The following is a 25,480-nucleotide window of genomic DNA, read 5'->3' as shown; positions in this document are numbered from 1 at the left end:
AGTGTTATTAGGAGAGCAGAAGCGTTTAATTTTGGTGAAATTCAGTTTGTCAGGTTTTTTTCATTTATGTATCATGCTTTTGGTATAGTATCTTAGAACTTTTTTTTAAAACCAGTCACACAGATCTCGTATTTCCTTCTAGAAGTTTGAATTGGAGGTACATTCTGGCTTATCACTTTAATTTCTATATATGGCAACAAGGTATGATTTGGTTTTTGGTGTTGGGTTTTTTTTGCATATGGATGTCCAGTTGTTCTAGCACCATTTGCAAAAAAGCACTATCCTCCATTGATTTGCCTTTTTGCTTTTGTCAGGCAGTTGACCATTATTGGTGAGTCTTACCTTTAGACTCCATTCTGTTCCATTAATATGTCGAATACATTAACTTTACAGCAAGTCTTGAAATCAAGTGGCATGGGTCTTCTAACTTTTTCTTCTTTGAAATTGTTTTGGCTATTCTCATTCCTTTTCTCATATAAGTTTTAGAAACAGCTTGTTGATTTCTTACCATCACTCCCATCCCTCCCCCAAAAAAAGAACCTTTTACAGAGTTGATTGGGTTTCTGCTGAATCTATAAATCAGTTTAGGGAAAATTGACAATAGTGAGTCTTTTGTGTATTTAGTTCATTTTCTCTCACCAACATTTTATAATGTTCAATGTAAAGTCTTGCACAAATTTAATTTCATACTTAAGTATTCCTGTTTTTTATGTCATCTTAAATGGAACCTAATCCTCCTATTATAGACTTGCCTAAGATGACACAACTATTCAATGACAAAGCCAGTTTGAAAGTTACATGAGCTTATAAACCACTATCCTGGTTTTAATTACAATGCTAGTTTTCTTATTCTGAAATTGTTATTACAATGGTGGCAGAAAGGAATCCCTAACTTGTTTTAACAAGTAAAATCCCATTACCATGCTCCTATAAAAGAATTGATCCCCACAGTTTATTTTCTGAGCTTGGGTTTTCCAGATGTGTTCAAATCATAAACCACGCTTGTCTTCATTTAGAAGCCTCTCATCTCATCAATACAGTTGTGAACTATGTTTTTAAATAGTATACCTTATCCTGCAGTTAGCTAGTGTAAATTATTTCAGTTAAAAAAATGTGTACCCTTCGGGCTGGCCCGGTGGCGCAGCAGTTAAGTTTGCACATTTGGCTTCAGTGGCCTGGGGTTCGCCGGTTCGGATCCCGGGTGCGGACATGGCACTGCTTGAGAAGCCATGCTGTGGTAGAGGTCCCACATATAAAGTAGAGGAAGATGGGCATGGATGTGAACTCAAGGCCAGTTTTCCTCAGCAAAAAGAGGATTGGCAGCAGATGTTAGCTCAGGGCAAATATTCCTCAAAAAAAAAAGTGCACCCTTTAGCATTTGAATGCCTACTTGAGTGCTAACCAGTGGAGATATAAAGACATGATTTCTTTTCTTGAAAAACTCCCATCTGGGGCAATGGGGAATACACTTATTTTATTATAGTAAACACCATAATAGATGCACACATGGTCAGTGATAGAACAAAAGCTTTGCTTAGTTGGGGTTAAGAGTAGCTGCACTTTTACTCATTTCATGTTTTGGAGTTTCCTTTTAAAAAAAAATAGCTTGACAACTATTAAGTGGGAAACACGTAAAAGGCTTTGACGGAGAAATCTGACAGTCATTTCAGAAGGCTGCTTTGGCAGGTGGTGAGAGTCCTTAGGAAAAACCAGTTAAGCAGTAGCCTACGCATGGCAAATACAGTATGGATATGATACAGTGCAGCAAAGCAAAAGGAAAGTGGTTTCCGTTTCCAAATGTAAGGAATTAAAAAGTTAGAGAAACAATATTAGGATTGAGTATTTTACATTAAGACTTGATTTTCATTTATGGATTTCTTCTGGTTTCTTAACAGCATTTTGATAAATGGGGATTTTTACAAAATGAGGAAAAAATAATTCAGTTGTAATCTTAATTTGAAGAGTATTTTAAGGTTTCAGTCAGTTCAGGATATTGATGACCTACAGTTTGGTTTTTCTCATTTCTTCTCCAGGTCCCTCTATGAACGACAGCGGGGAAAAAGCACAAATGGATAATCTAATCAGATAAGTGATTTTTCCCCCATGGTATAAATATGTTTTATTTGTAATCTCTAAACCAAAACTTTGTTCTTTAAAACATTTTTGATTTTTTTTTTTTTAGGTGCCAGTATCAAGGCGGCTTACAGTAATAAGGTACTCCGTCTTTTCTGAAAATAAATTTGCAGTCTTGTCAAAGTAAAATGTACCAGCTCTTTTCTTCCTCAGAGGCTAATCGTATCTCAACAGTGCAGTTGCAAAGGGCCCTACAATTGAACATAGTACATAGGGGAATCGATTGCTTCTCTTTCATAATAGCCAGAGAGCTAGGTGTATCTGCTTAGTGTTAGATTTATATATTATGGCATCTGTAGTAGTTATCAGGTGGCTTAGTTGCTCAGATTTACATTTCTTCAGAACCAGTGTCTCTTCTTTTAAATAAGGTTATTAGTTATGCTGATGTGAATTTAAGAACAGATGTACTCAGCATAATAACAATTAAGATTCATGTGTCATTCACACCTTGGAAAAGTACAGACTAGCTATAACTTCGCTTAGGGATAGTTTATTAATTATCTGTCTACATATAGATTCAGTTTAATGTTGTTTAGATGTCTGTCCATGGCCAACACTGGTGTCATGAGTTGTAAAATGTAACAGGTAGTTTTACATAAAAGAAGCCCTGGTAAGGAAATACTGGTTTTGAGTTGTTTGTATAGTAGTTAACTATTCACATGTGATTTGCTATTTAAACTACACAGATGCTCAAAGTCCAGGAACACCCTGCTGCTAAACCCAATAGGTAGATGACCTTCTTAGGAAAGCCTGACAGTTGTATGGAGTGATACTGGCAGGAGCCCAGTAAAGGGTGTGTCTACCTGGCATACTTGGCCTGAGTTCAGATGGTTTCTTCCTGCTGTGAGTGCCACTGGTCAGGTTATGACATTTGTTCTTGCAGGCCACAATACTAATTATTCCATTCAGTAACAGTTCTGTTTACAGAGCATTTCCACATACATGCTAATTATTTTTTAGCATAAGATATGCGTATTTTTATTTGAACTTTACAGATCAAGAAATTTTTTTTAAATGACAGAATAGGGACTTTTTGAATCCTTTTAAATCCACAATAAAAGAAAGAAAAAGTTCTTGACTCTCCAACCTGAAACATCTTTCTTGTGTTGTCACACCTGCAAGTTAACAGTGGCTGATGACCAACATTTCACTAAGTACAAAACTTGGCAGTGGCATCAATTAATTGCGTACTAAGTTGGTAGTTACTTTTTACACAACAGCCCAGGAAGATATGGTCTTTAGATTCTAGATGAATGACAGAATGGAGCTTTGAATTAATCTGATTCAAAACCTCTCTTTGCAGTATTTTTCTAAACTAAGGAATGTTTAAATAGGCATAAATCTGCATTTTAATACTGAGTAAATACGTGCTCCATTACCCCCACCAATTTTGTCAAGCAGGTATTAACCAAACTTCAGTTGTTACAAGACAAAAATTTAATGAAAATTGGTCAGTGAGTATGTAATAATCCACAGGGCTAAATAGTTACATGGGACTGTATTAGAAATTTAAAATAGATGCTGCAGTAAATGTTACATATTATCATCATCTGATTCATCTTCTTCCTTCAAAGATTCCTGTTAAGAGAAAAATAGTATTTAAAATCAATTTTTAGTATTGTTATAACAATCTGAATCCAATTAAGCACTGTCATTAAAAACACTTTATAATTGAAAAATGAACAGTGGTTTAGAATAAGGCACCCAAGCAAAGAAAAGGAAAATTAGGTATATCTTGCTCTAACAACAATCAATGGCTTTATTCTTGATAGAATACACACAACATGAAATCATTAAATGTCCTGAAAAACTCTTGCCATTTTCACACGTACAAAAAACTTTTTTGGAACCAGGGCAACTTTATCCCCATTGAGAATAACCTAGAAAATATCTATCCTTAGTTCAGCTGAACTCTTATGTGTTATTTAATGGAAATCAACCAAGTTCCTTTATTATTCAACACTTATTTTTATGCTACCTTCAGCTACAGGAGTTTTCATGCTTTAGCTTACCTTAGCATATTTCTCTGCCTCTTCCCTTATATCTTTCGGAACAATTTCATGTCTTCCTTTAGTTACTGTAAATTAAGCCATATATTTATAAATGAATTAAAAACAAGGACTATATTGTGATTTGCAATATGGTACAATCTAGCCAATCTACAGATATATGATCCATGTAATGGAAAGTTGTACTATGAATAATACAAGATGCTTCGAACTCATTTTTGTGTGTTTTCTCCACATAAGAGATTAAATCTGCCTGAATTTAGCTCTTACGGAAATTAAGAATAAGTAATGCTAGGATTTATCCTCATGGTTTGATAATCCTAAGCATTTATTAACATACAGCATGATTAGATTAATTTAAGGGGGCAGGGGGCTGGCCTTGAAGCCCTATGCTTACCATGCTAGAAAGAAAAAATTGGCGATTTCAGTAACATTTTTTAAAAATATGAAATGGATGTTTCAAAAAAGTGAATAAAACTATTGACAACTTTAGTTAAGCAGGACTTTGTCCCAGCAATTCCACTCATACGTATTTCCAACAGAAATGCTACATATGTGTACCAAAATAATTGTGCAAGATGCCCACAGCTGCGTTATTCATTAAAGTAAAAAAAGAAAAAAGAAAAGAACCGCTGGTAAGAGCCCAACTGTCCAGCAACAGAAGAGATGAATGAATTGTGATATATTCAGACAACCGAACACTATACAGCAAGGCAACTGAACAACTACTACTATATATAACAACACGATTTACACAAATGTAATGTTGAAGAAAAATCAGAGACAAAGAATACATATTGTATAATTCCATTTATGTAAAATTCAACAATAGGCAAAAAATAACTTACTTTCACCAACCCAGCTGAGCTCTAGTTCAAAAGCTTTATCCTTAACTTCATCGTGTACTATGTAAATTCTAGAACAGAAAAGGGAAAATTAACATTCATATGGCTATCTACAAACACTGCAGTTCATGTGCCCAGTCGGCAAATTAGAACATCCACCCCTAATATAAGTATTTATAAAATTATACTATAGACACATTATACATAGTCTATATTATTATGAACACTAGAAAAGACAAATTACAAAAGGACTGATATAAAATTAAACACTACAAATGATTTAATGCCTTTACAACTCAAGTTGTTTGGACACACTGTTTCAGAGACAACTAAAAAAGATACCTCATAAGGAACATAGGTTCAAATGGGAAAAGGCCATCATTACCTGCGGCTTTTCAGGATATTTGGTTGTTTTCTGTTCGCTAATTTTTTTTTTTTTTTTAAAGATTTTATTTTTTCCTTTTTCTCCCCAAACCCCCCGGTACATAGTTGTGTACTTTTAGTTGTGGGTCCTTCTAGTTGTGGCATGTGGGATGCCGCCTCAGTGTGGCCTGATGAGCAGTGCCATGTCCCCACCCACGATTTGAACCGGCGACACCCTGGACCACCAAAGCGGATCATGCAAATTTAACCCCTTAGCCACGGGGCCGCCCCCCCTTTTTTTTTTAAAGTTGCTGATTATTTTTAAAAGAAACTAATTTATTAGTGGTCTCTCCAACCTACAGCTTCCTGGCAGGAATCTTTCTAAACTCCTTGTCCATTTTATAAGTGTATGCCCTTTAACCTAACCTTCAAACTACAGTAAATGAGAAACTGCAGGAAACAAAAGAGGCATTGTCATACAAGATAATAAATAAAAGAAAAAGCATCAAAAAAGTATCAGAGCACACTTATTTTATATTTTGCACTGTCTTACACACCTTACTTTGGAGGGTATTCCTAAAGCCTTGCTATAATACAAGAAAGCATCTTAACTTTCTAGAATTAAGTCAAGGTACACAGTGCTCCGTTTCACTCAGTGATGAAGGGAAGGCTTTCCTACGTGGAACTAATGAAGGCCTGCCGTTACACCTGAACGTGGAAGGTGGGGGAGGGCTGATTTCCAGAAGCACTCTCCCTGAGGAGACTCAGTGCATCACGTTCAGGACTTTTTAATACTTTCTTTTTAGGCAGTTCTATTTTATTTTACTTCCCAGTGTTCCTCATGTTGTTATTAACTGACAATCGAAGAATGGATTCTGCTGCTTCACAACTGGAAAGGGTAAAGGTCTCATGTTAAAAGGAGGGGAGTGAGGAGTGGCAGTTGCAGGAGTGGTGGACAATTAGGACAAAATTCTAAAACGCTTTTGAGATTTGAATATTTGTTAAAAGTATCAGTTTAGAAGAAATTAAGGGACCATTTAAATAGTATATTATATAATACAGTCCTCTAAGACTTTTCTTCCTTACATGTATTATTAGTTGTAAAACTTGAGACACTTGCACAAAGAGCTGACTAGACTTGTGTGCACATAGCTCTAATGTGGAATAGTTAGAGGTCCCGTGAATTCTCTGGAATATATGTATGTTTTAAATCTGAAAAGCTGGCTGCAAAACCACCATTTTATCCGATTTTTTGAAACACCAAATGCCTGCATTCTTTGATCTAGAAGAATCACAAATCTTGAAGCACTGCCACTCATGTTTACTGACTTTGTGGCTGCTTACCATTACTGTTACATAGCATTCTAACTCTATGTACCTGCAATATGAACCACTTCGGGCTTCCTATAAACTGTTTTTAAATGTTTTGAAATATTGCTCTCCTCATCCTGTTACAAGAACTATTAGGATTAACATATCTTGCCCAAAGAAACAGCACAGATCATGTATAGACGTAATTAGCTGTAAACCTCAAACTTTGTAAGCAAAGATTACTATTATTGGGACTTTGAGATTTGAGAAGTTGGGAGCTATCAAATGAAGCCCCTAGAGTTCCACTATCTTCTCCTACCCTTGAACTCTGTCACCTAAACAGTTTATTTTGTCAAAAGCCATTTTTTCCTATCCCATTCACTGTCACTTTAAATATGGATATTCTCCTCCTCAATGAGGCTTAGAATATTAAATTCACCTTTTACAAATGATGCACTAAGTTATTTTCAAACAAAACAGCCTCTTAGAATTAATGTATAAGGTAAAGTCAAATGAAATTTTTTGTCAATGGTAAGGAAAATTTCAACTTACATTTTTGCAACTTCTTTAACAACATCACGGCAGGTCATTTCTTTCATCTAAAGAAAATAATATATTCATTAAGTTATTAGTCAAAAGAAAAACACTTTTCACTTGTCTACCTTTTCAGATTCTTTTCACAACTTTTTACCAATATCCCATGCTCTTGAGATGGATTCTCAAATATAAAACCAAGGAAAATAACCTAAAACCCAAAAAGACCAGAACCTTTTTTGATTCATAATTTAATCTTTTTAAATTATTATGCCAAAACAGACATTCTAGACAACTCTTAGGCACCACTAATTTTGTGCTAAGTATTAAAATTTATAAAAATCCAGACCCCTGAATGAACAGATTCACAGGCAGACCTTGAAGTTTAAAAGGTTGGAGAAGAAATTTTTTTCTCTAGCTAATTTAGGATAATAAAATGCGAACAACTATGAATACCTACTATATAAAAGATACAGAGAGATTAAGGAGTAAGATAAATTGTCCCACATTGAACTATTCAAGACAAAAATGCAAAATATCTGGGAAAGCTTTGAAGAACCAAAATTTGAGTGGGTTTTTAGAACATAGTTGGATTTGGTTTGATTTTGGGGGAGAGAAATCAAATGCACAGAGCACACATGGGAAGCCAAAATCTTGTTCAAATTAGAAGTAATCAGCATTCTTATAGTGAACATTTTTGGAAATCAAGGTAGAAAAATTAGCCCTTAGATACCCAGCTGAGGAGTCTGTATACTGTAGGTACTAGAAGTAACCAATGCAGGAGTTTATTAGTCATATGGGTTTCTGAACACGCATGACAAGATCAAAAAAACGTTTGAGCAATCTGGCGTTCATATTCTGGATGTGTTGGGGAGGAGGGAAAATGGTGAAAGTATTCATACAGCAGTCCACGCTTGAGGTGACTGAATTATTACATCTCGAAACTAGGTTTATTGATATTTTATTGTTGGCAATTTTTTAATATATTTAGAAATCCTAATGCTCTAGTTGTGCCTGCACAGTCACATAAGAAAGGAGGAACAACAAAAAAATCATAATTTTAGGAATACCAGTCTTACTAGAAAATAGATCCAATATGTGGGACCAACTACAAAAGCAACTGGCATGGGTTCTTCGATACATATTAATACTGGAGGGAGGGGAAGACTTCAATTAGAGGAGATGTAAGAAACAAATGTAATGTATGAACCTGAATTATACCATGGTTTGAAAAAAGTTATAAATGACACTGTTGAGATATGGAGGCAACTCAATTATGGACTGTATTAGATGGTATCCTAAGTGTGATAATCGTGGTATTCTAAGAAGATGAATACTGAAGCATTTAGGCATGCAATGTCATGATGTCTACAATTTTTGTTTCAAACGGCTCAGGAAAAAACATACAAAGGGAGGAAATATTGGAAAACAGTAACTGTTCAATCCAGAAGGAGATATTTGTTGTATTTTTCTTATCTTTTCTGATGTTTAAATTTTTTTCCTGTTAAATTGGGGGTGAGGAGAAGGAAGAGAATACCCATTTTCATACTTTTGCCCTTATAGGTTAAGTTCTATATTTAGTAGTAAACTAACTGTATAATACAAAGGCAAACCTAAGCAAACTTGAAAATGCACATTTTAAATGGCGAATAGATATTTACATATGTTCTTTAAGTTTTTATGTCATAAAATAGTAAACAGAACATAAGAAAAATAGGCAGGCCAGAGCAATGATGTAGAGCAGGGGTTGGCAAACTCTTTCTGTAAAGGGCCAAGAGGTAAATATTTTAGACTTTTTGGTCCATATGATCTTTGGCCTCTGTTCCAAGTATTCAACTCTATTGTTGTTGTGCAAAATCAGCCATAGACTGAATGTGGCTGTATTCCAGTAAAACTAAAAAGCAGGCAGTAGGCCATAGTTTGCTGACCTGATTTAGAGCATGTTTTTGTCATTAAGTGTACATGTTCAACTGAAGTGATCCTTGTCAATTCTTAGCTAGGATTTGGTGGTATTCCCATTCCTTGCTAGGATTTAACCATAGGAAGTGTGTGATGGGAAAGAACACTGGTCTAAGAGTCATGAGGTCTGGGAACTGTTCAGCCAGTATGTTTAACCCAGATTTGGGCGTGCATGAAGTGATTGCTAAGGTCCTTTTGTCAATTTTACTAAAATACCAAACATGGATTAGGTTTATAGGTCTAGAATTTGGCATTAAATTCCAAGCACTAAAAAAATATTTTCTAGGGCACTAGGGGTGAAGTGGTGTACCTACAACATGACTAATAATGATGTACAACTGTAATTTCACAAGGTTGTTAACTATCATAATCTTAATAAAAAAAAAATATTTTCTAGAACCTGGCCTCAAACAAGCTGAATGAGTAATTGGTTGAGCAAGGTTCCAGTAGAGCATTAATATTAAATGTCTATGAAATTTTTTCTCACTGTAATTTACCAAAACACTGATAAACCATATGCCTGCCTTTTATGCAAGTTTCTGATGATAAAGAGTTAGTGGATACCGTTTCAGTATTAACTTGATCAATTTATGGGTAAAAGGAAAAACAGCAAATTTTTAGGAGAACTTTTTCACGCTATAGATGAATTTCTGGCTCTTGGGGGAAGAAAAGGTGGGTAGTTGGAACACGACAGGGTTTCATGCCTTAACTAGCTAGGAATGAAGGAAACAGAAGCACTAGAACAAAGATTCTTAATGTACTTCCACAGACAAAAGCTGTGCTCCAGAGAAAAAAGAAATGTTATAGTAACACCAAAGTTCTCAACCTAAGGCTCACAGGGCTTCATGAATAGGCTTCAAAGATTTTGTGAAATTATATAAAAATTTGTTTGTAATTTTCTGGATTAAGGTTTTATAATAAGCAGCCATCAAAATCATAAAGGGATCCATGACACAACTCTACAGGTAACATGTTACCAGCTTTCCTATTCAGCCACTTAGCAGCTTCAGAAAGCTTTGCTCGAGGGGGCCAGCCCCGTGGCCAAGTGGTTAAGTTCGCGCACGCTGTGCTTTGGCGGCCCAGGGTTTCACTGGTTCAGATCCTGGGCGTGGACATGACACCACTCGTCAGGCCACGGTGAGGCGGCATCCAACATGCCACAACCAGGAGGACCCACCACTAAAAATACATAACTGTGCTGGGGGAATTTGGGGAAGAAAAAAAAAGAAGACTGGCAACAGTTGTTAGCTCAGGTGCCAATCTTTTTTAAAAAAAAAAGAAAAAAAAGAAAGAAAAGTTTTGCTCAAAACAGCAAATCACACTATATCCTTGGACTAAATGGTTTAGCTTCTGGTGATAAAATTTCACCACATGAGGATAGTGTTATAGCAAAGATTCAAGCATTAAGTATGTATTACCTGAAGTTTTTCTATTTCCGTCTTTGCAGCTTGCCTGGCTTTGCCAATGGCACAACCCCAATAACCCTATTAAGAAAGAACACACACCAAAATCAATATACTATCATATAATTATGCAAATTAATATACTATAGTACATAAATCATGAATGACATATTTCTATTTAAAGGTCAATGAATGGATGTTAAATGACTTTCAAAAGTATGGAAAACTACAAACATTCTGATGAGTACCATTCATTCAAAACAATTAAAATACCAAACTTAATTCTAGAATAATCTGGATTATTTTTAATAGAGGGATAGCCAAGGAGAAATTATGTCATTATATATACTTCATGAACTAGGAACATTTTTGAGGTAGGAATGAAAAAAGTTTTAGCACTATGACAATGAAAATGAAGTTACTTCTGAGACAAAGAATTTAAGTTCAGTATTTTAAACTCATTATTTATATTGTAAAGGTTATTTTTTAAAGCTAAGGATGCCCATTTATACTTGTGTATAATGACAAAATATAAGGAGTCTTGTTTTTCTTTTAATTAGTAAAAACCATAAAAATTTCAGAAGGCAGTTAAGAAAGGGTAGTTACAGAAAGATCCAAGAAATCCCATTTAAAATCCTTTTTTTAAAAAAGGGAAGATACTATATTCAGTTTTTAAGACACTGCTAATATTTACAGTAAAGGAAATACTATGTATTTGAAATTTTATGTTCACTATGCAGTTTCTAAAAACAGCATAATGAAAGCCACAACAAATCTTTCCCCTGCCTCATATCCATAGGTTTATTAATGATAAACAAGATGTTACTTTCTTCAAATTTTAAAGAAACTCCATATAATCCAAATATATGGTTTAAGTGCTTATGAGATACTATTAAACTAGAACTAGAATTTCAGAGGATTCAAAATGACTCACATATGAAACCCCGGATGGGTCAATCATGTAGAGCTGTGCACCGTCATTCACACTGTAAGACCCTAACATGAAACTGCACAAAAGTAAATTAATAGTATAAGCCATGATTCTTAATATCATAAAAGTATTAAAAAATACAATGATAAAAATGCAATTATACTTTCTAAGATAAAATACTAATATACATATAACTCATAGTAAGCACTTTGATAAGGTAGTTTCAATAAGAACTAGTACATACTTGAAACTGTTCAAAATGCATGTGGCTTTGTTTAGTATTAAACTTTCTGATGAAACTTTCCTGGGAGGATTTTAGCAGTGCAGACAAAGGAGTAATGAAAGATGTAAAACTAATGAGAGGGCCTAATAGGTAGAGTCATAAACTTGAAAAAGCCAAGGGGACAAAATTCCTGATATGAGTACACTGAATCTACCTCAAAGACTTGTCCCACTCTTCATTCTTTTTTGGCTATTCCCCAGTTTTCCTCCAGTTATTTTTCTGCAGTAAATCAAATTGGTTCAGTGCGTTTTTATTTGCTCAACAAATTTAAATTAGGCTATTAAACAATCTCATGAAATTACTGGTTTTCTGAAATTGTGATTTGTCTTAGAAGTACAGAAGAAACCAGCCTCATCTTACATATCATTTCATGTGCAGAGTCCTGTAACAGCCAAATGTCCGATTCCCACCCCTACCATCATTCCCTTCCATCTTCCACACTGCTCTGAGACTTAGCTTTCAGAATATATAGCCGATTATCATTATTTAAAAACCCTTCAACGTTTTCTTAGCATGAAGCAGACTTCTGTATGATCTGGCCCATTCCTACATCTTCAGTATCATCTAAACCTTATACTCTACACACCAAGTATACTTAACTACCTCTGCATTATCTGAAATGCCCAAGTAGTTTCATACCAGTCCCTTTGTTTGAAATACCCTTACCATTCCCCGTACATCTCACTTCCTTTTCCTTGCCACTTCTCCAGAAAGAGGCCATTCACTAACTGGTGCCCCACTATACTCAATACATACCTTCATCACATCACCTCTAAAACTGTATCAACAGTTACTCATCTTTGCATCCCCCCACCAAGTCTATGACTGACTGATGGTATATGCTCATGGTATATATAAATGTTTACTGAAAAAGTTCTCTCCAACTATTCTTACTGTCTTAAAAACAGAAAACTGATGAATTCAGAGCTCAGTTGAAAGGTTAAAAATGAAAGGTAATCTATGAAGTCTGAAAGCAAAGTGTTTCATAATGTAATTCACGGGAGAACCTTAAGAACAAATTAAAAAAATACACACGGGTCTAACCTATTGCCAGTAGAATAAAACTCAGGTTTTCTGTAACATCTGTCCTCTTTAGTAATTTAAATATGGCTGATTATAAACAACTCAAAGGTAGGACTACAGCTAATACACTTTCTTTACAACCTTTAACAGGGACAAGCAGTTAGATGTTAGTAAATGTTTTATTTTGATCGAACATGATTGAATTTACTTTTTAACAGTTATAAATATGTCCTTTTACTTTAGGAAAATCTAGAGTCATAACAGATCAGCTCTGAGAAGCCATATTTGAATATTTACATGCATTCCAGGTCTTGATGCAATTGAATCCCAGCTTTCCCCAAAAATAAAAATACCAGCAACTTCACAACAAAAGTAAGAAAATGACTAACTGGAATCGTGAAATGCAATTTTGTAAGGATTCATTATATGTTAGTGCTGTCGAGTCACTTCCCACTCCTAGAGACCCTGTGTACAGCAGAGCAGAACCCTGCCCAGTCTTTTGCACCACCCTCTCATCTTCTGGCTCTTTATCAGACAATGCTCCACTGCTATTCATAGGGTTTTCATGGCCAATTTTTTCACAAGTAGGTGGCCAGGTCCTTCTTCCTAGTCTGTCTGAGTCTGGAATGGATTCATTACTGACTACTAAAAACCCCCATTTAAGAACATTTTACCTAATTGCTTAAAGTATATCAGATGGAAATAAATGAGAAAACTGAAGCATCAGTATATGTGGCTACCTAATGATGACAACATGGAATATATTTAAAATCAGTTTGCAGTTTCCTGAGAATGTCAGGGTCTAACACCAGAGAGTTTATTTTTTTTCCAGTTTTATTGAGAAATAACTGACATCATCACTATATAAGTTTAAGGTGTACAGCATGATGGTTTGATTTGCATGTACTGTGAAATGATTACCACAATAGGTTTATAGTTAACATCCATCAATCTCATATAGATACAATGAAAAGAAAAAAATTTTCCTTGTGATGAGAACTCTTAGCATCTACACTCTTAACAACTTTCTTATATATCACACAGTAGTGTTAACTGTAGTCATCATGCTATACATTACACCCCAGTACTTATCTTATAGCCAGAAGTTTATACCTTTTGATCACCTTCCTTCAGAGAATTTATTACAATCAGATTAAAGTTATTACTATGAATTCTGTTTTATCATCACTTCAAATCTGTATAGTCTTTTTCACTTTTCAAAGTTTTTATTTTTACATATACTATTTTATTTAATCACTATCCTAATCCCTCTCGGTAATAGTTGATATTTTTAAGGGTATAAAAGGCTAATATGTTGGGGAAAACAGATACCTATAGTACAGATCTGACTGAATATCTCACAAAATTTCATACCTGCAGCCAAAAGGTCTAACAGCACTGTAGAGTGTATATGCATGTACATACATGGCCACTCTGTCTGCAAGGTGCTGTGGGGGGAAACAGAAGAGCACGTTAATAAACTTGTACTACTATTCAAAAGGCTCAACATGTTGTCAACTTACTTTTAGTGGAATGTCATAGCCGAAGTTAGATCTAAAGTTGGAAGCTTCTTCTCTTGCAATGTCTGCTAAAGAACGAGCGTCTGCCAACAAACCTGCTACTGCCTAAAAGAAAATAAATATGAGTTTAAGAGAGAAATACATTCCTATCTCAGATCAAGGAAAGTATGTCATTACTGTAGGCTTATTTAATATTGTTTTTAACAAGCATCACCATTAGAAATAAATTTTTTTGGCTTAAAGACCTTTAAGGCCTTTAAACATCAAGGCTTCTGGCATCTTAATAGTTGAGTATGAGACTACAATTGGGAATTTTACCAAGTGTCACTTTATTGTTTTGTCCAGCAATATTTAGAAGGAATATTTCTATAATAAATCTCCCACATCTCCCCATTTACCACTTCATTATAAAGAATAAAACAACAACAGAAAAGAATAAAACCATTGGTCTTGGTCAGTATTGATCTTTTTTTTAATTTAAAGCAAGCTCTGTGTTCAAAAACTTATGAAAAGTTTTGATCTAAAAGGCACCACCTCAAATCTCCTTGTTTTTCAGCCTATTGACTAATAATTTTCAATGCCAAACCACAAGCCTTCCAAGATTGGTGGCTTAGAACTGCAGATACCAAAACACGTGCTGAGATGTCCTAGGGCGCTAAGGATGTGGGACGTTTTGAGTTTGGGGGAAACATCTGTGGAAGTAGTTCACAGTTAAAACTTTAGATCATTCTATATTCCTTTCAATGCCATCAAACTGTTGGGAAGCTGGGTTGCTGTGATAAAAAATAGGTACTGTACAAAAATAAATGTGGAAAGGAAATGAGGTAGGGCAGGAGTTAATCTGATTCCAAAGTTTAAGAAGTTGTGCAGTGCGCATTAGTAATTGCAGTTGTTTAAAAATAAAATATTTTTCTTTCACTGTATGTTTTTTTTTTTTTTTTTTTTTTTTTAACAGCTACTGAGTTTTTAGGACATAAACACTAACTTGTTTGGACCTAAATATATAATCAACAGAACCACTGGGTATTTCTTTTGGCCTAGGGAAGCTATGAAAGAAAAAATTACTGAACACTTGCAGTAGGAATCAAGAAAGTCTGGGAACTGCTGGCTTAGGAGACTTGCAGAATTTAAAGGGGTATCAGAATTTTTAATAGCCGTTTTTTCTCCTGCTTTGTAGTAATAGTAATGATGAAAATTCTTAACACATTACATGCTAGGCATTTTAATTAATTATTTTTAACCATGTAACACAGCTATATGAAGGTACTATTACCACCCTAGTTTTGCAGGTGAGGAAACTGTGTTTAGAATAACTTCCCCAAGATTACCCAACCATTAGTGTCACCATTTAATAAAGAATCTTCTATTGCTTTGGAGAAAGCTTACTGTAAAGTCTAATAATTCTCCTATCACTTGAAGGTAACAATTGTGGAGAGAGAACATTAATCCTTCATTTTCTCCAACTCTCTTCCATGTTTGATGTTTTGCCAAATTCCAGCTATAAGGAATGCCATCAGTATCCTGGCTTTAAACAACAAATGTGACAACCTTGAAAATTCTAGGACAATAAAATTTTTTCTATCACTCAAGTGCCTATAAGCATATATGATTTTTTTCAAAATATACCTACCTAAGGTTTTTTTTACCAAGTGAAAGAATGCATGATTTACTAGTTCCCTCCTATCAGCTAGGTTACAATCTGGCAAGTTTCATCAAAACATGTAAGTTTCACTGGCAATAATACATTTGTTCAGGAGAGAGCATATATTCAGAAAAAAATCATTTGAAAAATTTTTTAAAAATTATCTGTAGCTTTACAGTTTACTGGTTGTATTTTAACAGTCCTTGTGTTTGTGTGTTAACACATTACATTTAGAAATACCAAAGCTATAAGCAGAATGAGGGTCCTGTCGGATCTCACCCTGCAGAACGGGCTCTGCACTAACACGCAGACCCAAGTTTAAATCCCAGCTTATTTCTTTACCAGCTGTGAGTCTGTTTTCTTATCTGTAAAAACAGGATTAACATTACTTTCACTGACTTGTCAGGATTAAATGACAATTTATGTAAAGAGCCTCTAGCACACAGGTGTTCTCTTTTCTTCCTTGCTTTTTCAGTAAGCAGGGTTAGAATCCTTTCTTCTCTTTTGGTAGTGGTGGTTTACTGAAGAAAGTCTAACATTTATATAGGATGACTTCAGTATACACCAGCAATGTATTTATGGCGTGGCTTGCAATTATGGAAAAGCAGTCACTCAAGATACCAGCAGCATAAAATTAAATACAGTGATGCCTATGAAGCTATTAAAAAGGATATGTTCACTTTTCCTTTTATCAGACATCCTTTCCTGGTGCTCCACCTTACTATAAAGGTATTCTCTATCTGATAACATTTTCAGTGTGACACTGATCCCTAGAAGGGATGGAAAAACCTAAAGATTCTTTCCCTCTTACACACATGCCTTCATTGGTAATCTGTGCTGCCAAGATCTCTTTTTTACACATACTTCTGACCTCTTCCCCTGCTTCCTTTTCATTAGGCAACCTGGTTTTTCATATCTGTCTATCATCAGGTTATGAGAATGCTGCCTTTCTCTTAGACAGTACAACATTCACAAACCAGCAACTCTCTGTGATTACTCTATGGCTACTCTCCCATCTGTTTCTGCCTCAATGCTAAAGTAATAAATGGGTTCTTAGAATCACATTTTAATATATTCCAAGCAGTTACTTCACAAGAAACTGGACAAGGCCAAAAAAAATTTAATGTGACCTTACCATTCCAACATGCCGATCAACGTTAAAAAGTCGTTTGTTGGAACCTTCTTCATAAAGTTTAGAAAGGACTAATTTTTCTACCCCAAAGACAACACCATCTTTACATCTGATTCCAATAGCTGTACTGAAACAAAAAGAAAATTTTTTTAAATGAAAATAAAAGAAACTTCATAAACTTAAGTTAAAACACAAGTAGGTAATATTTAGTTTGTTAAAGCATATCAAGTACTTTAAAACAAATACATGTGAAAACAAGAAAGAGAACACAGCCGAAAGTGTAATAAATTAGATCCGTATAAATGAAAATCATGTGACCAAAAAAAGAAATCTAGCAAATCATGACATAAAAAGATATTTATACACAAGTGAAAAAAAGATGCCAACAAAATATGTACAGAATGGCACAGTGTCTGGCATAATGATAACCATATTATAACAACTGGTGACTAAATTCTTGTCCATTAAAAATGGTACAAGGGCCAGCCTGGTGGTGTAGTGGTTAAGTTCATGCATTCCACTTCAGAGGCCCAGGGTTTGCAGGTTTGGATTCCAGGAGTGGACCTAGACACCACTTATCAAGCCATGCTGTGGCAGTGTCCCACAAAACAGAGGAACACTGACACAGATGTTAGCTCAAGGACAATCTTCCCCACCAAAAAGAGGAAGATTGGCAACAGATGTTAGTTCAGGACCAATCTTCCTCACCAAAGGAAAAAAAACCAAGGTACATAATATGCATAGAAAAGACAGGCTATCTACAAACTAAAAATTAACAATGACTAATCTGGGTGGAAAGATTATAATTCTTTTTCCTTTTGATCATTTGCTTTTTCTGTAATAACCATGTACTGCTTATAAGAAGTATGAGAATAAAATATATGTTTTGTACAACTGTTTAAAACAAAATAGATCTTAAAATAATCTCAAGTAAAATGTGGAGAAATTATATATTGCCATTTCCAGATGAAAATACATTAATTACTTTATTCTTCTAATTCTTTTAACAAAGGGAATTCTGATCACAAATAACCAGAAAAATGAACAGAGCCACACACACAAAATCTGCAAAGAATTTCAGACACTCTTTCCCCCACGCTTCAGGTTTCAATGGCTCCCCTTTCAAGTTTAAACTCTGTAACCCAGCTTTCAAAAATCCTGAGAATCTGCAAAGACCATCTCGCTTACTTAATTTCCTATTATAAATCCTGTGCTCTACTGAATTCAAACTCACCGTCATCCCTCAAAGGCCTCACATTCGTTTTTGCTTTTATGTCTTTGTGGAAGTTATCCTGGATGCTAGAATACACTTCCTCCTTACCATTGCATGTTTAAAGTTCCACAAACTTTTGCAAAATTCATTGAACCTGATCTCTACAGCCTCCGGTAGCCTTTCCTAATTTATTCCCACTCACCATCTTCCTCACTGTTCAGAATCTAAAATGTTGTTTATTCTAAACTAAAAGTTCTCCAAGTGTGGTCTGTGAAACCCCTGGGAATCCCTGAGACCCTTTCAGGGGGTCTGTGAGGTCAAAATTATTTTCATAAGAATACAAAGACTATCATTTGCTTTTTCCACTGTGTGGATGTTTGCACTGATGGTACAGAAGCACTGGTGGATAAAATTGCTGGCACTTTAACACAAATCAAGGCAGTGACAACAAATGGTAGTAGTAATTATTAATCGTATTCTTCACTGCTACACTCTCAGTTTAAAAAAAGCCACTTTTAGGGGCTGGCCCCGTGGCCGAGTGATTAAGTCTGTGCGCTCCGCTGCAGGCCGTCCAGTGTTTCGTTGGTTCGAATCCTGGGCACGGACATGGCACTGCTCATCAAACCACGCTGAGGCAGCGTCCCACATGCTACAACTAGAAGGACCCACAACGAAGAATATACAACTATGTACTGGGGGGCTTTGGGGAGAAAAAGGAAAAAATAAAATCTTTAAAAAAAAAAAAGCCACTTTTAGTTAATGTCCTTGATAAAATAGTAATTTATCTTATGACAACACTTGAGTACCTTTTGTTTTAATATAATGAAATGGAAGGTACTCAAAGTACTTCTGCTGTACGTCAAATATGATGGTTATCTAAAGGAAAAAGTATTGATAAAATTGTTTTGAGTTGTCGATCTTTTCATGGAACACTTACTTTTACCTTCAAAGAATGTTAGACAAATTATGGTTATTTACACTTAGGTATGTGACAGACTTCTTTTTTTTCCTAAAATGAACAAAGTGGCCTGTCACTTGAAGGAAAACAACTGAGTGTATTTTGTTGCTAGTGATAAAATTTAAGTTTTCAACCATCAATTGGAATTTTACAAAACATACTCAACACTGTGAGCTCATCTGTTTCCCAACACTTAAAATCTTTTATAATCAGACTGGTGGTGATACTAACAAGTGTGATGTTTCTGACAGTTGATAATAAAATACGTCAAATTTCGAAGATCTGTTATAACTCAGGGAACCAATATTTTCCAAATTATCAAGACACAATGTTACAAATCATGCATGGGTAAAACATCCAAAGTGCAAGACAGCCCAATAGATTTTAATGTAAAGTACAAAAAGTTTATCAATAAGTTTTCATATCCTACACTGCAACTAACCTTTAAGAAGCTACCATTTGTCCTGTTTTGGTGTAGTATCAAAGAACAACATCCATAATTATCTGAAAAGGCTATTAAAATACTACTTACTTTTCCATCTACACAGCTGTATGAAGCCTGATTTGCTTCACATGCTTCAAACAAAACTAACAAGATACTGAAGTAGAAGCAGATATGAGAATCTGTCTCCCAATAAGCTTCAATTAACTACTGAGATTTACAAAAATGTAAAACAATGCCACTCTTCTCATTACATTTTTTTTTTATATTTTGGAAGTTATTTTTCATTAAAAATGTTTAATGTTAATTAAATTTTAATTAATGTTAATTTATTATGTTAACATGCAATTGTGTTTATTATTGTTATTTTAGATGAATTAATATTTATTAATTTATCAGTTTTAATTTCTAATATGGTAAATACTGATAGAACCAATAACCTACATAAACAAAAGCTCTTTGGGGTCATGGTAAATAGAGAACGAATAACCTACACAAATGAATGCTCTCTGAGGTCCTCAAGTGATTTTTTTTTACAAATATAATGGGGTCCTGAGACCAAAATTGGGTACATTTGTGTTCTAAACAGTCTAGCCCTTATAGTTATATTGCACAATCTTCCTTTCATATCTTGGCTCCTCAATGAGGCTAAAGGGGAAGATTATAATGTTTCCCTTTTTTTCTTTTGCATATTACCTTCTAGGGGCATACTTTTATAAAATAGTTAATCATACGACACATATTTTAATAAAGTGTTTTTAAGTATTCACTTATATGTCATTAATTATTTGTTTGGTAGTTCCTATGCTTAACACAACAGGTACTCAAAAATACTTGACTTTTAAATTCCCAAGATTAAATTTCTTTAAAAGAACTTATCTCCTTTTGATGCAGAAATATAATCTTAAATCAAATTATTTGGTTAAATGTTTTCTAACTATTAATTTATATGCTAGACTCAGGAATATTAATATACGATCTAATATTTCTATTTCCCACTTTTTGTGCCCACACAGCACTTAAAAATTTTTCAAATGTTTTTACATATACTTCATTCTTATGTAAGGTGTATGAAGTAGTTAGGGTAGATGCCTACATCCCAATTTTACAGACAAATAAGTAACATTCAGAGGACTGAACAGAGGAACCCTTTCAAATATTAAGTAGCAGCTAAGATGAAAATTCCCATCTTCTGATCCTCATCCAATATTCTATCATACCAGGTTACATAGATCCCTTTAAAAGAGAAACTTTGGTAGTATTTTTCCTTTATGCAGGAAAAAATACATTCATTTTTAATGTTTCAACTTTTAAAAATTATATTTCTTCAAGTTTGCTTAAATCTAACTGTTTTAAATCATACTTAGAAATACTTTATAGAAAACAAATTCCTAAGACACACAGATTCTCATAGCCTAGTCTCAATTTTCTGGGTTACAGATGGTTTCAAAATGTATCTCCAGTTTTTCTCTTAGTCTTCTTGTACCAGCTTTTTTACACCAATGAAAATGCAAGAATGCAAAGGAGGAAGAGAAACACAATAACTTCCTCAATATTTTCTTGCTCCTTGGTCCAAGGGCCTACCTTCCTTTAATAACAAGAAGAAAATGTGTTAACTTTTTTCTTGAATTTGACTCTCTTTTGAATTCTATCAGGCTTTGTACACAATGACAAATACATTTCTTTATTTATATATATATGTATATATTTATACAACATTTAAACACAAAATAAAGTAGCTTCATTACAAATCCTGTAAGAGGACTTAAAATGTATTTTTGCTCAAAAATTTTTAAATACTTCATAAACCCTTAGAAATCCATATATCTTCTTTCTACCACTCAGAAGATGGCACAAAAAATGAACTTTTATTCATTAAGCAACTACTGAGGGCATGCTGTGTGCCAGCACACACAAAGACAAATGACAGTCTTTACCCTCATGAAACTTCGACAATCAAATATTGAAGGTACTATTAGAAAGTGGAAAAACTCAGTATTTACATGTGGACGTTTCTAAAATGCTGGAAACACTTCTCTACTCAACCTCTATTCCAAATGTTTTCATTATAATGAAAAAACCGAGCTCAAACACCACCTCCAATAGTTTGGTAGGCCTGAAAAAATTTTTTTAAGAGATCTGAATGAGACGTTATGCAACAGACTCTTTTTAAAAGTCCTTTAATTCATCCCAAAGCTGCTTTCAATTAAAAAATACAGTGATCATCTAAGTACAACTGACTGCAAAATTTCTTCAATAAACGACATAAAGTTTGTCAACAAGCTAATAATTTAACCAAGATGTCATAGGGGTGCCAAGGAATCATTTTAGTGCGTTACTGTAAACAATACAAGACAAGAGTGAAGGAAGTGAGTATAACAGGAAAATATCTTGCTGATCCTACACCTTTTGGAGTATGGCAGCAGAAGATGAGAAGAATGAAAAAATCTCTGCTGAGACAAACAAGTGACTAACTGCACAGGACATTTAAAACAGGTAAGACAACAAGGTCACAAACCTAGTGGACAAGGAAAACAATGATACAAATCAAGAATCTGAAACACAAAAATGGGCTAGCAAAGATGATAACTAATTTGGTTTTATACACTACATTTGAGACAAGGTAGAATAATCCTGGAATCAACTGGAAACATAGAACTAAGGCCACTGGAAAGATCTGGCTTAAAAAAAGATCTAGAAAAGACTAATAAATTGAGATTGTTTTAGGATATATATAATTTTGTGCTATAGTAATATAACAAAGTCTAATTACCAAAAATATAGAAAAATATAGAAAATACCAAAAATATAGAAAAGGAGACATTTAATACCTGGTTAAAACATACTAATTCCAAGTAAAACGATGTTTCTTACCTACTATTTTCCACAGCCTTCATAGCATATTCAACTTGAAAAACTCTTCCATCAGGAGAGAATGTAGAGGCTGACAGGTCATACTAGGAGGAAAAAGGCAACAATAAGCTTATAATGATGCATCTTTGGCAGTAATAACCTTACAATTTTTTTTTTCCTAAATAGCTCACACATCAGAAATGTGTGTTAAACCTAACAAAGATTTTGCTTTGAAGAGGAAGGGGAAGCATGTCAGCAGCAACAGCAGCCAGGGGAAAGTTACTTTAGATTTCTGCTATTGAAAAGCAATGGATACACGTCCTAGGTAAAGTCAGAACTTTTTTCACACAGAACACAAAGCTCATTTTTGAAGAAAATTACTATGGTCGTAAAAGTAGCACTGGACTCAGAAGATTTCAATTCACAGCTGTGGCACTCACTGAAGGACCCTGGGCAAATCATTTAGCAAACATTTAATAAGCATCTATTATATGTTAGTCACTATAAGGGAATACAAAGAACACTCATTCTGAAGTCCTTCATTTTCAAATTAGATCAGGCAAAAATCTAGGCACTAGAGATACAGCAGTAAACCAGAAAAGGTACTACGATGAAAATAACACAAGCTGAAGTGATAGCCTGAGAGACTACTTCAGACTACCTGATCAGGGAAGGCCTTGCTGGGGCAGTTATAGCTAGTTATTTCGGCTGAGCCAGACATAAATAACAAGTAACTACTCATTTAGGACATGGAGAAGGAGCCATCCCAGCACTGGGCATAAACACCTCAGGGTAGAAATAAGCCTAGAACAAACAAGTAAAAGAAATAAGGCCACCGTGTCTTGAGCACTGAAAGTGGTGGAGAGAAGAGTAAACTACATCAGAGACATGTAAGGGCCAAACTATGGTGAGTCTTCTAGGATGGAGCAGGAAGCTTATATTTTATTCTAAATGGAATAGGAAATTATTGGAGTTTAAACAGGGGCGTGATATGATCTAATTTTTTTAAAAACATCATCTGGAAAATGAACTGTAGAGGGAACAAGAGTGGAAACAGAGATCGGGTATTCCAAAGGTGGTGGCTTAGTCTAGAGAAAAAGAGATGGAAGGTGCTATCTTTTCAGGGTAGAATAAAAAAACTTGCTAATGGATTGGCTCGAGAAGTAAAAAAAAAAGGAATTAAAGGTGAATCATAGATTGTTTTCATTTGAGCAACTAGAATTGGACCATTCACTGAGCTGAAGATTGTAGGAGATGCAAAATGGTAAGGAGAGGAGAAAACCCTGAGCTCTACTTTGGACACTGTAGTTTGGAATGCTTATTATTAAGTAATCGAGTGGAGAGAAACGCCAAGTCGGCAGACAGGTCTTCACATCTAGAGCTCTTGGGAGAAGTGAAGATAGGAGATAAGCCTTCAACAGCGGTTCTTCCTGAGTCTCAGTTTCCTGATCTGTAAAACGGAGACCCTTAACTCTACCACTGTAGCACCAAAATGTCTCACACGGTTATACTATCAAGTATGTTTAGTGGTTTAAGTATGTTAAGGGATTTTAATGAAACACTATTCATCAAACTTAATATTAACGTAGCTGCAAAGTCACTTTGGTACAACATGCATTACTGAGCATCTACTAATTCAAAAAAAGTACGACTTTAGCATCTCATAATCGAATAGATGAAACCATTCCAAACATAAGTTGCCTAGTGTCAAACTTGGAAAACCAATAAATGGGCATAATGCTGAGTATCAAAGTCTTGTGAACACTGAAAATAGATGAACTGAGAAACCCATTATTCAATGCCTAGTGCAAATAACCAACAGATATTTCTATACAAAAACTGTATTTTCTATATGGAGAAATACTTTAAAAGCGTAGGCAAAAGACTGCATATATGCAGAACAAAGAAAGTATTAAGCCGAATAAGTTAACAATCAAGTCCAACTTCAAAATTCTCAATAGTCTATTAGAAGTCAGAAGCGGTAAGTCCCTAGCTAATCATTTAAATGTTCGCAGTATTGATACCTCAAAGCGCTGTTAAGTAATCTGTACAGGAAAAGCTGGGACAAAGGAAAAACAAAAAGGATTCTGCAGATTTCGCTTTTCGGACCATTCTTCTTCTTAGTTCTGTCCGATAGGGTTTCCAGGGACTCACACGCTCGAAGGGAAGATGGAGAGGCCTGTGAGTCAGCAGCACCCCAGGAACCGCACAGGCGGCCCCCGGAAAGCTGCGTCCCAGCCTTGGGACTCTCAAGCCGCCCTGCCTCCGTGGTTCTCAGGAGGCTAATTACGTCGCCCTAACCCTTCACATACTATTTCAGGCCCCACGAGTTTCCACTTTCGGTTTCCCTAAGCGGCTAAAGAAAGTGACTAAGCAATTCAAAGCGGCTCCACATCTCCCTGCTGCGCCGCCGAGCCCGCCACCCCGGAGCCGAAAGGCTTGGTCGCCGTCGCGGCAGACCCGGCCTGGAAACAAGCGCAGGTAATAGCGCCGGCCACCAGACCACTGGAAGCAGCCCACCAGCCGAAGGCAGTCCCAGCGCAGCCCGAGTCCGGGCACCCCAGGCAGCCTGCCCGAGTTCCCTTCAACGCCAATCCTCACGCTAGGCTATCACACCAAGAGACAACGAACTCACCCCGGTGCCGATGGAGCTCATCGTGCCAACACCCCCGGTACGCGAGGGGCTTCAGGGCCTACAGCGCTCCCAGACACAGCAGCACGCACACCAGTAACAGGCTCTCTCATTGGCTGCCCTTTGAACCAATAGCATTCTTCTCTGCAGCTCGCTCCTCGGTCTTTAGCCCGCAGAACAGAGGATTGTGGGAAAAGGGGGGCGGTGAGAGTGGCGGGCGACGCGCATGTGCAGAAGCAATGGAGGTGGGGTTAGGAGAAGGCAGTTTCTGGCCCCGAGTGTCTTTCAGTCGCT

The 25,480-nt window shown here is 35.5% G+C and overlaps 1 protein-coding gene across 1 annotated transcript; it reads right to left on the bottom strand.

Moving 5' to 3' along the window:
* Window positions 1-3,565: 3,565 nt before the first annotated feature.
* Window positions 3,566-25,277, bottom strand: PSMA3 (proteasome 20S subunit alpha 3). Its single transcript, NM_001283074.2, has 11 exons — window positions 25,190-25,277; window positions 22,576-22,658; window positions 17,092-17,215; window positions 14,318-14,419; window positions 14,169-14,242; window positions 11,492-11,564; window positions 10,573-10,638; window positions 7,214-7,260; window positions 4,991-5,058; window positions 4,146-4,210; window positions 3,566-3,711 (listed from the first exon to the last, which is right to left on the bottom strand). Exons 1-11 carry the CDS (start codon window positions 25,208-25,210, stop codon window positions 3,667-3,669), a joined length of 768 nt encoding a protein of 255 aa, NP_001270003.2. The 5' UTR covers window positions 25,211-25,277; the 3' UTR covers window positions 3,566-3,666.
* Window positions 25,278-25,480: the final 203 nt, after the last annotated feature.

Source organism: Equus caballus, chromosome 24, assembly GCF_041296265.1.
Source record: "Equus caballus isolate H_3958 breed thoroughbred chromosome 24, TB-T2T, whole genome shotgun sequence".
Lineage (NCBI taxonomy): Eukaryota > Metazoa > Chordata > Mammalia > Perissodactyla > Equidae > Equus > Equus caballus.
The sequence above is the reverse complement of the archived record's forward strand: the minus strand, read 5'-3'. Positions and strand labels throughout refer to the sequence as shown.